Source organism: Vicugna pacos, chromosome X (assembly GCF_048564905.1).
Source record: "Vicugna pacos chromosome X, VicPac4, whole genome shotgun sequence".
Classification (NCBI taxonomy): Eukaryota; Metazoa; Chordata; class Mammalia; order Artiodactyla; family Camelidae; genus Vicugna; species Vicugna pacos.
In genome coordinates, this window is record NC_133023.1 from 29427210 (window position 1) to 29441756 (window position 14547).

General features: G+C 47.7%; 1 protein-coding gene across 2 annotated transcripts in view; it reads right to left on the minus strand.

Annotated features, from left to right (window-relative positions):
* SRPX (sushi repeat containing protein X-linked) overlaps positions 1 to 2235 on the minus strand; it is a 94276-nt gene extending 92041 nt beyond the window's left edge. For both annotated transcript variants that reach the window (XM_015245730.3, XM_015245729.3), the window contains exon 1: positions 1936 to 2235. In XM_015245730.3, the coding sequence (XP_015101216.2) occupies positions 1936 to 2029 (94 nt within the window). In that variant the 5' untranslated portion in view covers positions 2030 to 2235. The remainder of the gene's footprint in view (positions 1 to 1935) is intronic.
* Between the last annotated feature and the right edge of the window lie 12312 nt (positions 2236 to 14547).

Here is a 14547-nt window from a genome sequence, read left to right on the forward strand (position 1 = left end):
ACTAGGGGGCTGATGGGGCCCTTGATATCCATCTCCCTCTTTCAGAGGTTCCCGATTCCAGGCCTCTTACAACTGCTCTCTTACTAGGGACATGATGTCCCCTCGTTAAGAGATGGAGTCTCAAATGATCTTCAAAATCTGTCACCAAGCACATCGGGTGAACTCAGCTGACATGATCTGCCTCGGGACCCACAGGCCTAGACAGTCTCCCCTCCCCAGCCTTCCAAAACCTCTGGCTTGGACTGAAATCCCTTTCTTTGGAATCAACAGCCCCAGGAGAGCACATTTCCTGAAAGACCCCATTGGGATGTGCCAAGTTGGGGGCAGCCTGCTGGCTGGTGGAGGAAGCCAAGCCAGCCAGGGCCAGTTCCCAAAAGACGCAGACTAGGGAGCGCCCAAAGTGGAAACCCATGATTCTGTGGGTGCCTGGGCCCTGGCATCAAGCTCCGCTGTATAAGCGTAGAAGCTGAGGGAAGGAGAGCAGAGGGCAGGGTGAGGGAGGGGAGGGAGGTCAGATGAAAAAAGGGAAGAGGCCCCTTGGCTGAGAAAGGCTACACCAGATGTACAGGCAGCTTAGAGACGCCTTGCCTCCCAGTTCAGAATGAAAGGCTGCCTCTAGCTTCTTAACTTCTCCCTCTGCTCCTGGTCCAGAACTGACTTCCCCTTCCTTCCGGGTTCATCTTAACCTGACTCCTGCTGGGGTGGGGCATGAACACGCCTGGAGAACAGGGGAATGGCATTTGCCTGGCACAGAGAATAAGTCTCCTTTCCACTTTGCCCTGAATCAGTTCCTACCAAACAGCTTAAAATTTACAAGAGTCAAGCTCAAAACATAAATGTTCCCGTTTATCAGTTTACCTGTTTGTTTGATTCATTCATTCATCTGTGCGACGTGCAGAGAATTTCCAGCAGCCACCCCTACATCTCCCAAGCAGGCTATCTAGGACACACACCCTCTCTCGCCACCCTTCACCCAAAACTCGGTAGGTTCGTTTCTCAGATCCCGGATTTAAATTGCCCAGAGTGTCGAAAGTAGAGCCAGATATGTGCCCGCCCTATAGTCCATGCCACCCACTTTCCCATTAACACTGAATTAAAATGTGCCATGGATTTCTTCTTTCTGGGGAGACAGGGGTGCAGCCATGTTGCCTTGAGCCTCTGAAGTTCTTTGCTAACTTAAGGGATGAGGGAGTTAGCTGGAGCTTTTTAAAAGGCATCTCCAAAGAAGGTTCTGTCAACACCAGGAGAGCCCTAATAAACACCAAGGTCCCCTTGGATGCTATAGGCCACTCCCTCCAGCAACAAGAAGCCACACCCCCTGTCTAGCAGAGCCCGCAAGTGTAGTCCTCTTGCGCTGGGGCAAACCCAGCGCTTGCCACATGTCACCACTCTCCGCAGGCACCTCTCTCCCAGAGGTGCAGACTTTCTCGGAATCCCCAGCAGGGGGGGTTGGGGAATGCGGGAGAGGCCCGCCCGTGCCGTCCACAAGCGTCCTGTACCGTGGCTTGTGCCCTGCAGCTTCTGGGGGTGGCCTGGGACCTCAGTCGGAGGAAGTAGGGGCTCCTTCCAGGACCAGCTGCCAGCCCCTGGGCCCCGGCCGTGAGCCAGCAACCGTGTGAGAGGCAAAACTCCGGGGGGTGAGAAAGTAGCCCGCGGCCAAACTTCTCTTCGTCGCCTCCAGCGCCAACGTGGGTTTGACTGACCCCCTGGAACCCCAGGCGCAGAGGGTCCTCTGGCTCACGGCGCCGGCCATGGACTGACAGTCGCTCTCCCCTCCCAGTGCCCGGACGCGAGCCCCGTTCCGCGTCCCCCCCGTCCCCGGGGCGGCGAAAGACCAGCTCCGCGCAGACAAAGGGCGCCCCCCGCACCGCCCTCCGGCCCGAGCCGAGGGTCCCCAGCGCCCGGCAGGGGAGGCCGCCCCGCCCCCGGCCCTACCTGGGAAGCCGCGGCTCGGGGGTACTCGCAGCAGCAGCAGCAGCAGCGGCGGCAGCAGCAGCAGCAGCGCGGGCCGGAGTGCGGGGCTCCCCATGGCGCGCCGGCGCTGCGCACGGCTCGGCTCGGCTGCGCGGCGCGCTTCTCGTGGGTGGGAGGAGACCGACCAGACCCAGGGGCTGCGCCGCGGACCGGCGGAGGCCGAGCTGGAAAACTCCTCCTCTCGTGTCTGTCTCTCTCCCTCCCGCCTGGGGCCGGCCCTCCTTCCTCCGCCTCCCCGGAGCGCTGGCGCGGCTGGGGCCCCGACCCACCTCCCTCCTTTTGTGCCAGCGTCTCTTCTGGAAGCGGGGCTGACCCCTCGGGGCCTGAGCGCGCCAGGGGCGTGCCCTGGCAAACTGGATTATCCTAAAGTAACTTTCTGGTCCCCAATTGCGCGCCCTTTCACCCCGAATATACACACTGGTGGCCCAACCACCTCCCAGATCCCGGGCCCCTAGCACCATGCCATCTGTGCAGAACGCTACGTGAGTCGCACAGAAAGAGAAGGGACAACCGAGGGCGTCCAGAGTGGCCCACCGCAGCAGGCTATTACGGCCAAGTTCGCGGCTTTGACACTCACGACCGCGCCCCTAGTTCGGTGTTGTTATGCCCATCTTAGCCAAGAAGAAACGACGCTCAGAAACTTGCCCAGGTTCACCACGGTTACGGGCAGAGCGGCGATTTGAATTTAGGTGTGTGGTTCTGGAGGCGCCAACGTTCAGGCTGCTGCTTTTTGGTTTCTCTTTTGTAAAGGAATGACTCGAGGGCTGGCCCTGGTGCATGCTGGCTGCACTGCGGTTTGGGATGGGGCTTGAGGTACTCTTTCCAGGGTCGGCTGATGGGCGAGTACAAGGCACAGAAAGCTCCCTGTCTCACCCAGAGCCTCGTGAATCCAGCTGTTGTAGTTTTGCAACCAGATTTCCCCATTTCCTGGATTGTTCGCAACCACCCCTAGGACAACCAGGATCAGGGTGGAGCCTCCACCCTGTGGCCTGGCTTCAGGATAGGGTTTCTAGGCTGCCTGCAGGACGGATCTGGTTTCTTTTTCTTCGCTTTCTCAATTTTTTTTTTTTTGTAAACCCATAAGGCAGGACCTCGTCCCTTTTGTGCCTCACCCCTTTCCTGCCCGAAGGAGATATTAGATAAGGCAGGTTCCAACTAGGGCTGCTGCGTTCAGTTGTGTAGTTTGGTGGCTGAACTAAGGCCCTGGAGGAAGGGGCAAGTGGGAGCCAAGGTCCAGCAGGCTCTGGGGTAACAAGAGCCCTGTGCCTTGGCTGAGGCTATGTCCATTTTGAAAGGGCACCTTTCTCCTTGCCTCCACAGGCTGCTCTGTTAGCTAGGGTAAGAGCCCTGGGAACATCCATCCAGAAGGGTATCGACTTTTTTTTTTTTTTTTATCTAGAGAGTGTACTCTTTTCCTAATTTTCACAAAAGCCTCTGCCTTGAACCTCCGTCTTACCCTCTCCAGGGCTTGGGGAACTCCTCTCCATCTTTTCTGGGTTTCTCCATTACCGCTGCCTCTTCAAGGAGCCAACAACCCTTCGATAACCCTCTGATCACAAGACAGTGAGGGCGGTCAGGCTCTTCCCTGGCCTCCATCACACCAGATTCTCCAGGGAGTGCTGCTCAATCCTGTCCACATTCAAGAGTAACCTGAGGGAGCTTCATGGAGATTCTCTGTCTGGGCTCTACCTTGACCATGAAACTAGAATCTTTAGGGAAGTGGCCTGGAATTTGAGCAGATGCATTTTTTTGTTCCTCCATGCTCAGTGGTGCAGGTTTTAGAGTGGGATCAATTCTAAGCCAGGGTGTCTCATCCTAGGCACTGTTGACATTTGGGGCTGAATCATTCTTTGCTGGGGAGGGTGGCTGCTCTGTTCACTGAAGGATGTTTAACTGCATCCCTGGCCCCTATGCCCCAGATAGTAAGTAGCAACTCCTCATTTTTCTCAGCTGTGACAAGCAAAACATGTCTCCAGAAGCTGTCAGATGTCCCCTAGCAGAAAACTTGGCCCCAGGTGAGAACCGCTGTTGTACCCATGAGCACAGGTTAATGTACACCCGAAATTTCAGGCCCAGGTTAGTCTGTCCAGCAGCCTTCCTTTCCTCTGTATCATCTCTGAGCAAGCTCTACTCACAGAACCCAGCATACATTCTATTACTGGCTTTCCCCTATCACCTGAGTCTGGTTGAATCCCAAGAAACACTACACTCGGTGTTAAGAGTTGCTTTCTGTGCTACTTTAGAGCAAACTCCAATCAGATTGATGATGGTGATGATGATGATAACACTGCCAGGCCTGTCTCTGGTAGAAGGGATGAGGGCAGAGGACAGCTCAGGAGAAGAGATTATCCATTCATCCCACAATATCTTGGTAGACAGTAGGATGGTTAAGTAGATTTGTAATCTGTCAAACAACTGAACCCAGAAGATGGGGTAATGACTGGATGGAAATGGGAAGAGAAGTCTCCCAGGGAGTGCCACAGAGCTCTAACCTCTTCCTGTCCTTCTGGACATAACTACTCCTGAATTGGGGAAAGATGCTATTGGCATGAGATGCAAAGATAGGCAAGAAATAGATTCCAAACAACTCTATCCACAGGAGTGCTGTATTGACTCTGAACAGTAAAAGAGAAGGAGGATAAATATGATGCCCGGCATTAGATCTCAAAAACCAGCCACACAGATGCAGGGTAGGGGGACCGTGGCTCCTCAGCGGTACCTACCCCAGCAGTTGTCTCCAAACTACCAAGGCTTCCTGGGCACCTCGGGGCACTGCTGACAGTGCCTGTTCTGTCCTCCGTAGCATTCCCAAGAGCTGGGCAAAGTGCCGAAGGTGAGGAGCTGGGAACACAGCCCTCAAAGTCTGGCCGGGGGAGTGAAGATGTCCTTACACTGTGCGCAGTGTGGAGGAGGTTGGATTAAACAATAGCCGTGTCCCCTGAGTCAGGGCAGAATGACCCATGGTGGGGGAGGAAGGAAAAGGATTCCCAGGATTCACCTCTACTTTCTTCCTTAGGCTTGGAGACTTGGAGACACCACCAAAGGAGAACCCGGTAGCCCCTGCCTGCTGCAGGAGAGAGGTTTTCTGAGCACGTCAGTCAAGGCTCTTCTCTCCCTGTGCCCCTCCCACCCTCCTACAGCTCCTCACTCTCCCACCCTCGCAAACCAGTTCTCTTCCACATCCTTCCCAACTAAAGGACCTGAAGTTTAAGGGGAACACTGGCGGCTCACGGTACCTTCGGCTCACGGTACCTTGGGAAATGGCTGGCAGTGGAGTAAAAGTCAAGGAGACACTCAGGAGGGAGGCAGCCTAGGGAAGTGCTTCTCAAACTCTCTGTGGTGGATTAGTTTTCAAAAATTCCCAATCCATCACTGGGCAAGGCTTTTGTAAAATCAATAAACATGACTCACTCGAAAAATGAAATGGGAACGAGTCAGAGGGCAGCACGGGTCTAGGGACCACACTTTGAGTAGCACGGTTAGAGTGGGTTTAGTGCTTTCCATTCTGCACTTATACAAACTACATGCTATACTAGACTCTCTAGGTTTCCGAGAATTCAAGACTTGAAAGACGAGATCCGAGATGACTGGGATCACGCTCAATGAATGCCGGAAGGGTAGGGTGAGTTGGGCTGGTACTTTCACTCTCTGGTATCAAGAAATTTAGATCTGAGAGGGTTAAAATGAGAGTCTTCAAGGTCAAGATCAAAAAGAGCAAAGGGCAGTCCAAGAACAGTATCTGTTTACAGTCCCCTGGCTTAAAGAGATTTCTTCTCTTTCTAGAATAAATATTCAGAATGAAACAATGCAAGCTCTAAAGGATGAAAAATTCTGCTGCAAAAGGGAAAGGGAATATTTTTACTCTAAAGATTCAAAGGCAAATATCTCACTTATGAAAATAATTAGCTATAAAAAAAGGAAAAGCAGTTTTAGAAAATATCTATTTGGTGTATTCAGTACAAGATTCAAGGAGAAGGCTTTTATAGAATACAATAGGAGGTCATACCGACAATTGAGAAATATAAGAATGAAGATTTTCAAATGAAAGTGATGCCTTTCGGTTTCAATTACCCAGCTTGGAAACCACTGTTCTGGTCCCAACAACAAGAAAAAGCTGGGCAAACAGAAAAAGCAATGACTTTTCTTGGACTCAACAAAGAACTGAGTTTTCAGGACAAATAGCTAGCCATCACTATCTGGAAAGAAAGCCATAGCCAGACAGTCACAGCCAGGATCTGCTTAGGTGGGGCAGAAGCCCTACAGGAGCGATAAATTGGTAGAAACACTGAAATGGCAATTTAGAAAAATTGCTGGGGGCTGAGTGTGGACTAATATGAGAGCGAGAAGCTCCTGGGGGCTGAAGTCATAGCAGACTCCCACACTGCTGTGGGCTTTCACTCCAAAAACCCTACCAGGTTTTTCATGATGCAGGTCCAAGAAAGCCCTCTCCTGCTCTGGCCGGGAGAGGGGAGAGGATACTCATTCTGAAATATGCTCAGAAGCTTCTCTGGAGAAAAGGACTACTTGACAAGGACTGCTTGACCAGAGCCTGATCTCACTTCTGAGAAGGGCTTGATGATGAATTTCCTGAGAAACATCACTTGGGGAACTGCTTATGTGGGGGTTCTGCCAACCACAGACACGCCAAAGCTCGGTCACAGGTGTGGCGCCATGAATCAGGCTGGATCAATGGTAGAACTTGACCCCCAGGCCACTGTAATTAGAAGGGTAAGCACAGGTTTCAGGCTGGCCAATCAGAGGCTTGTGCAGAGATTTTTAAAACAAAGCCTGGTTGAAAGAATCCCTCTTATTTTTCCTCTTTGGTTAGATGTTGTATGAATGTGACCTAAGAAATGCTCATTTTGAGTGGGGCTCGGAACAAAAGAAGACTGTGTGATATGTCTGGGCTGTTTTGCAGGCTGCTCTGTCACTTGAGCCACGGGACCAGGAGATCTAGTGGCGCTCCGTGTGTCAGTGGCCAACAGAGAAGCATTCTGAAGCCTTGGGCAAGCCCCTATTGATGAAGCAAAACCTGACCCTTAGAATTTTGTAGCAAATCCCTGCCATTCCTTGGTGGATGACTACTCTCCTTTTCAGAATCAACTTCTGACTTGCTACTGGGCCTTAGTAGAGACAGAGCGCTTAACTGTGGACCACCAAGGTACCCTGTCACCTAAGCTGCCCGTCATGAATGGAGTGTTGTCCAACTGACCAAGCCATACAGTTGAGTATTCACAGCAGCGCTCCATCATCAAACGGATGTGATACATATACAATCAGGCTCGAGCAGGCCTGGAAGGCATAAGTAAGTTGCATTAGGAAGTGGTCCAAATACCCATGGCCCTTTCTTCGGTTACATTCCATTCTGTCTTCTAGCCCACAGACCTGGCCTGATGGAGCATTTCCTATGGCCACTGACTGCAGAAGAGAAACCTCAGATCGTCCTGCATGGCACGGAGGCACCATCTGAAAGCGGAGCGTGGCACCACTACCGCCCTACTTTCCGAAAGCCCCAAAGGACAGCCGTGAGGGGGAATCCTCCTAGTAGGCAGGATTTTGAGTCGTTTACCTGGTTACTTGAAAAGACATATTGGGTATGGATTTCCCTTCTCTGTCCATATGCTTCTGCCAAAATTAACATCCATGTTTTTATGGAATACCTTATCCACCATCGTGTTGTTCCCACACAGCACTGCTTCCAATCAAGGAACTCACTTCACAGCAAGTGAAATGAGGCAGTTGGTCCAGACTCACGGAATTCACTGGTCTTACCATGTTCCCCCATCATCCTGAAGCAGCTTGATAGAAGTGGAGTGGCCTTTTGAAGATGCAGTTAGTGCCCAGCTAAGCGGCAACAGCTTGCTGGGCTGGGCAAGGTCCTCCTGAATGCTGTATGCGTGTTGAGTTGGCATCCAATATATGATGCTGTTTCTCCTAGAGCCAATATTCATAGATCCAGGAGTACAGCAGTGGCACTGTTCACTATTACCTCTAGTGATTTAGTAGCAAAATATTACTTCTCATCTGTCTGATACATAGGTTCTTCTGGTCTAGAGGTCTGAGTTTCAGAAAGAGGAATGCTTCCATCGGGGGACCCATCAGTGATTCTACTAAAATGAAAATTGAGATGGCTACCCAGACACTCTGGGCGCCTCACGCCAATGAATCAACAGGCAGAAAAGGGGGCCACTGTCTGGCTAGGGTGATTAATCCTGAGAGGTGATTATCAGGGAGAAATCATGTTGCTACTGCCATACACAATGGGGGTAAGGAGGGGAACATCTGGAAAGCAGGCAGTCCTGTGATTAACGTCAACAGAAAACTACAACCGAATTCAGGCAGGGCTGCTAATATCCCAGAACCTTCAAGAATGAAAGTTTGTGACACTTTGCCAAAAACCCATGACCAGCCACTGAGGTGTTTGCTTACAGCAAAACAAGTAAGAAATGGTACAATATGAGAAGGTAATTATAAATATTAGCTATGACCATGTGACCATGGACGAGCAAGGACTGTAATAGTTATATTTCTTCCTTATTTTAATACAGATATGTTTGTATATATATTAACCAGATATTTTCACTTTCTCTCCTTTCTCATACCCTTATTCTAAATATATAACATATATATTTTTTTCTTTTTTTGGTGGGGGTAGGTAATTAGGTTTATTTCTTTATTTGTTAGTGGAGGTACTGGGGATTGAACCCAGGACCTCGTGCATGCTAAGCACGTGCTTTACCACTGAGCCATACCCACCTCCCCTAACACAAGATATATTAATACTTAATGTCTCAGTATTTAAGTTATAAGTTATCAAAGGAAGTGTGTGAATCAGCTTGGAAAAGAATGAATATCACCCAAGGACAAAAAAGGAACTTTATATTCTCTTCTGGGAAAAAGGTTAGCGTTTTGTAGTTGTATGTGGAATAGCTGTATAATGCTAGGCAGGAGTAGGACTTTGTATTATCTTTATTCAGATATTAAGTATACTTTAAGGAAGATGTGTTTGGATGCCAAGTTGACTAGGGGTGGATTTTAATGGCTTTGTGATGTGTCAACTTGGCTAGGCTGGGCTACATTTCCCAAAATTCACTCTCTTGTTTCCAGTTAGGGCCAGTCCCAAGGGAGATTCTTGGGAGATTTGGAGGCTGGAAAAGGAGCAGTGGCCATTTTGTAGCTCATACATGTTGCCGATCTGCAGACTCACCTCGCTGGTATGAAGCAGTAGCTGGGCTTGCCACTGTTCTTCCTTCCCCTGATCCTCCGTCTTCTTTGTCTCTTAGGCCAGGTGTGTGTGTTTAGCTCTGTGATGAAGAGCCCCACTTCTGCTGGATACCCTCATTGCCAAGGCCAGAGGTCACAAGAACTAACAAGAGTTCCCGTTCTTCCTCATGGGGCTCCAGCTTGTGATTGTTGGTTCCAACCCGCCCTTGACCTCCCTCCTCCACTTCACCTCCTTCCTTCCCTACTGCCTGCTCCATGAGCTTCAAGCTCCAGCAGTAGACTCACAGAAAACAGCCATGGAGAGGCTTCTTAGTAAGCGCCCACAATTGCCTGAGAACAATTTCCTGTAGCAAATCCATATTGGACTTACACAACATGTATCTCCTTCTCTGGTTGAAGTCGGACTGATAACAGGCAAGGCGCGAGTGTGAGGAGAAAAGAAGCTTGGTTTTCAACATGTCAAGAGTTCAGTGCAACAAATGACAAATGCTGGAGAGGTTGTGGAGAAAGGGGAATCCTCCTACACTTCTGGTGGGAATGCAGTTTGGTGCAGCCACTGTGGAAAACAGTATGGAGATTCCTCAAAAGACTAGGAATAGACTTACCATATGACCCCGGAATCCCGCTCCTGGGCATAATTCTAGAAGGAACCCTACTTCAAAAAGACACCTGTACCCCAATGTTCATAGCAGCACTATTTACAGTAGCCAAGACATGGAAACAGCCTAAATGTCCATCAACTGATGACTGGATAAAGAAGTGGTAGTGTATTTATACATTGGAATACTATTCAGTCATAAAACCTGACAATATAACACCATTTGCAGCAACACGGATGCTCCTGGAGAATGTCATTCTAAGCGAAGTAAGCCAGAAAGAGAAAGAAAAATACCATATGAGATCGCTCATATATGGAATCTAAAAAAAAAAAAAAACACAAAGCATAAACACAAAACAGAAATACACTCATAGACATAGAATACAAACTTGTGGTTGTCAAGGGGGTGGAGGGTGGGAAGGGATAGACTGGGATTTCAAAATTGTAGAATAGATCAACAAGATTATACTGTATAGCACAGGGAAATAAATACAAGATCTTATGGTAGCTCATGGAGAAAAAAATGTGACAATGGATATATATATGTTCATGTATAACTGAAAAATTGTGCTCTACACTGGAATTTGATACAACATAGTAAAATGATTATAAATCAATAAAAAATGTTTAAAAAAAAGAGTTCAGTGCAGGTGGAACAACAATGTCGGCATGCCTAGTGCTAAAGTAATTTATCGTTCAGTAGGAGAGATGAGGAGGGGGGTATAGATTTGAAATCCTTGCATGGAGGTGAAAACCGAAGTCACTGCAGTGGATGAGATCCTTAAGGGCACTGGAGAAAAAGGAAGAAAAAATAGGCCATATAAGTCAGAAGGGAAGAGTGAAGGAAGCCATAGCAAACATCAGTTTCTGGATCTTGACAGGAGATATCTGAGTCTCAAGAGGGACAAGCTTTTTTTTTTTTTTTTTTTTTGCGCCAGATAAGACTTGTGGAAATTATATACAAGGGAGCATGACTCAGTTCTAGAAGCTGACAGAATGTTTGAAGGAAGTGAAGAAACATTGGTTAGATCCTGTGGTTAAATCTCTTTCCTATAAGTCCTATAAGGACTGAGTCCCATAACTTCCAAGCCTTCACCTTGGGTTGGAATGTGGTTTGTGGCAGCCTAAGAGAGGAGCAGAGAAAGAAGGGGCCAGAACACTTCTGAGACAGGAGTACTTTAATGTGGTAACGAGAAAAAAATCGATTTGTATTTCAGAGGCTATGCATTTGAAAAGGAGAGTAACTGGTGTGGGACTGGGATGTTTTTGCATAAAGACTATCCTCAGACATACGCCCGCATCCAACTGTTAGGATATTGATTGACCAAAGAAGACCCCAGTCCTCGGCTCAGCGGAGTCTGCTTAGGGTCCCGTGGAGAGAGTTCTGGCCCTTTCACCCTTTATTCTCAACAAGATTCTTGGGCTGCCAACTTTGAAGATGGTGCAACTGACCTCCTGCAGAAGACTGCATCCACTGAGCTGTCTCCCTACTCTCCCCTTAATTTTGGCTGATTCTGTTGATGTTGGCACATCCTGGGGCCTCTGTCTTTTACAATGCTGAGTCATCCAGAAAGCATCTCCTGGAGGTAGTAGCCTTGTCACTTGTTTCAAGTCAAAGAAGGATGTGTTGGAGAAGGAAAGCTTTCATTTACTCTCTTGTAATCAACCCAAAGGTCAGCATCATGGCAAGGACTTAGACTGGAAAATTAGTCCTGGAGGCTAAAGAAGGGCTTCCAGCCACAAGAAGAACAGCTAACATACACCCTTCTGTGTGTGCACACAGCATAGGCTGCCTCTCCCTTTGGCTTTCCCCTGCCCTCTCTCCTGTTCCTAAAGCCCTCTCTTGGATCCTGAGAGTTTCTGGCTCATTGTGAGGTCCTCAGGGAGGCCAGAGCTTATGCAGAAACCCTGCTGTTTGGCCACAGTCTGAGGGTTCCAGCCAAGTACAAAAACAAGCCAAGTTTAGAAACAATGAGTTAATAGTCCTTCCCGGGTTGCATCATGCCGTTAGTGATAACTAATCAAATGCTTCATCCAGTCAAATCCTGTTGGATTTTTTGTTCCATTTGCTTTTCAAGGATCAGCCTTTCTCTGACCTTGATAAACAGCCAAAGAAAAGTTGATGCATGGAAAAATTGTGAGACTTGCACAAAGGCCCACAAGAGTTGAACATACCCAAGCTGAATAAAGATTCTGAGCTATCAGCATTGGGATTCTACAGTAATAGTTTTCAGTTGGCTGACGGAAGCTTTCCTGCATTGCTCTGGCGCTTCTTTCCCTCTGCCAGGGTGGGTCTGATTTCTGTTTGTTTGGAGCATATAAGATATAAGCATTTGCCCCACTTGCTTCATGCTCCCTTCTCTTTAAAAGGAGAATACACAGTGATGTGTCTCTTGGCGGTATGATCTGGTAGAGTGAAACCCAATGTTTGGTATGTCTTATTCTCAAATGGATGCTATGGCATGATGGTCATATTAGTGTTCCTCCAACTATTTCTTTCCCTTTCAAAAAAATTGCCTAAACTCTCTGCTTCCATCAACCTACTCCAACCGGGGTCTGCACACATTGGTCCTCTGAAATAACTCTTGCTGTCATGGTGTGCATGTGGTTCACACCAACAGACAGACATGTTTTAGTCCTCATTTATATACACTTCTCAGAAGCATTCACTACCAAGGGGCACTTGTCACTTCTAGTAATGCTACCAATCTTTAGCTTCCAGGATACCACACTGTCACACCTCCAACATCTCTGGATGCTTCTTAGTCTCTTTGGCCACTCATCAGTCTCGGGGCAAACATTACATGTTGAATTCCATGAGAAACTCTATCCTCTCTCCCTAAGTGATCTCATCCACACTCAGAGCTTTAATTACCAGCTAAACATTCGAACTGATAAATAGGTACCTTTAGACTCTCCCATGTGTTCCTGACCTTACTACACAACTTCTCTTGATTGTCCAAATGCACTTCCAACTCCACATACACTGAATAGATTCAGAACCTCTAACCTACAAACCTAGTTGTCCTCTAGCATTCTCTGTCTCTGTGATTGGCACCATTATTCATCCTTGGAAGCCTGCAACCATGCTGTGCAAAAGCCACGTGGAGGGGTCGTGTGTACGTAAACCACCTGACAGCTCAGCCAAGACCCCAGTCAACAGCTAGTATCAACTGCCAGACGTGGCAGTGAGGAAGCCTTCAAGGTGTCTCCAACCCCAGTCACTGTCTGCAACTGCAAAAAAGACCCTGGCCAAGAACCACCCACTGAACCCAGTTAACCCCTAGAACTGTGAGATAAATGACATTGTTTTAAAGCTGCTAAATTTTGAGCTGATTCATTACACAGCAGCAGATAAACATGTGCTTCATAGCATATGCCTATTTGTGTACTCCTTTGTGTACACTGTTTGACCTTGTCATAGTATTTATCTATTTGTGTAAATCATTCAACCAGTATCTGTATTCTGCGACAGGGTATGCTTTCTTTAACACAAGGAGGTACAGTGTCTGATTTCCTCCGCTTTGTATTCACAGCACTAACAAACAGCACATAGTAGGTACTAAAAATAAACATTTAAGTAAGTTAATAAATGAATGACTTCCTATTTGTACAAGGTTTTATAACTTTCTCACATGAGAGCTTAAATGAACACTTCAATACATCTAATTGTGTAATCTCTTTTTTTAAAATTGTGTGATCTCTTGTTTTTTGTTTGTTTGTTTGGGGGGGGTGATTAGGTTCATGTATTTATTTGTTTGCTTATTTAATGGCGGCACTGGGGATTGAACCCAGGATCTCGTGCATGCTATGCACGCATGCTACCACTGAGCTATACCCTCCACCCCCCTAAATTGTGTAACCTCTTACTGCTTATTTGAGCTGACACTTTTCACTTCAAAATTAATTCCTTAAAGCATGATGAATGATGATTCAACATCCATTCATCAAACATTTGACTAGGTGCAAACGCACTCTGGAAATACCAGGAGTTACACCACAGGGCTTCTGCACTGCAGTTACTCATACATGACATGCTTCAAGAATTTATCAGAGACTATCGGCACTCAAGGAGTCCACATTCTGTGTGTTTATTTTTTTGAGAACTTACTGAGGTATTTATTTGAATCTCAAGAGTTCTGATGCCTAGCTGGTAAGTAATGGGTCTTGCCTCTCCAGCACCTAGATCTTGACGGGCTGTTGTTTTCTCTCTGGTAATGCTCTTGAAGTGATTGAAAGTGAGTGTCTGTAGTATTGAATTGTCGTGTGGTCACATCTAGGAATCTATTGAAATGTGATTAGAAAAAAAGCTGGGAATGCATATAGAAATATCTACATTTGACATTTTAGTGGCTTAGAAGGCCTTTGTGAATTCTGAGTGTTTGATGAGTGACTGTATGGGTGGTATGGTCAATGAGAGGTGAAAGTAGACTAGAGGGGTCAAAAAAGCCATTGTAGAGGAGATAAGGCCTCAGGTAGATTCTGAAGAATGGAAGCGGAGGGAGCAATGTGATCAGACACATAGAAGTGGGCGTGTGCACTGCAACAAGCCAGGTGCAGAATGGTCATGTAGGGGGACAGTGGGAGAGGCAGCTGGAAAGGAAAATTAGAGCTAAGTCCCTGAAGAGCGGGCTAAAAGCTACAGGCTTGATTCTAGAGCCTAGAACCTATAGGTAAGTGATTCTCAAGGAGAATGCAATACGACCTCTCAGGGTTGTCAAAAACACCTGCTTCTGTAGAGCCTGATCTGC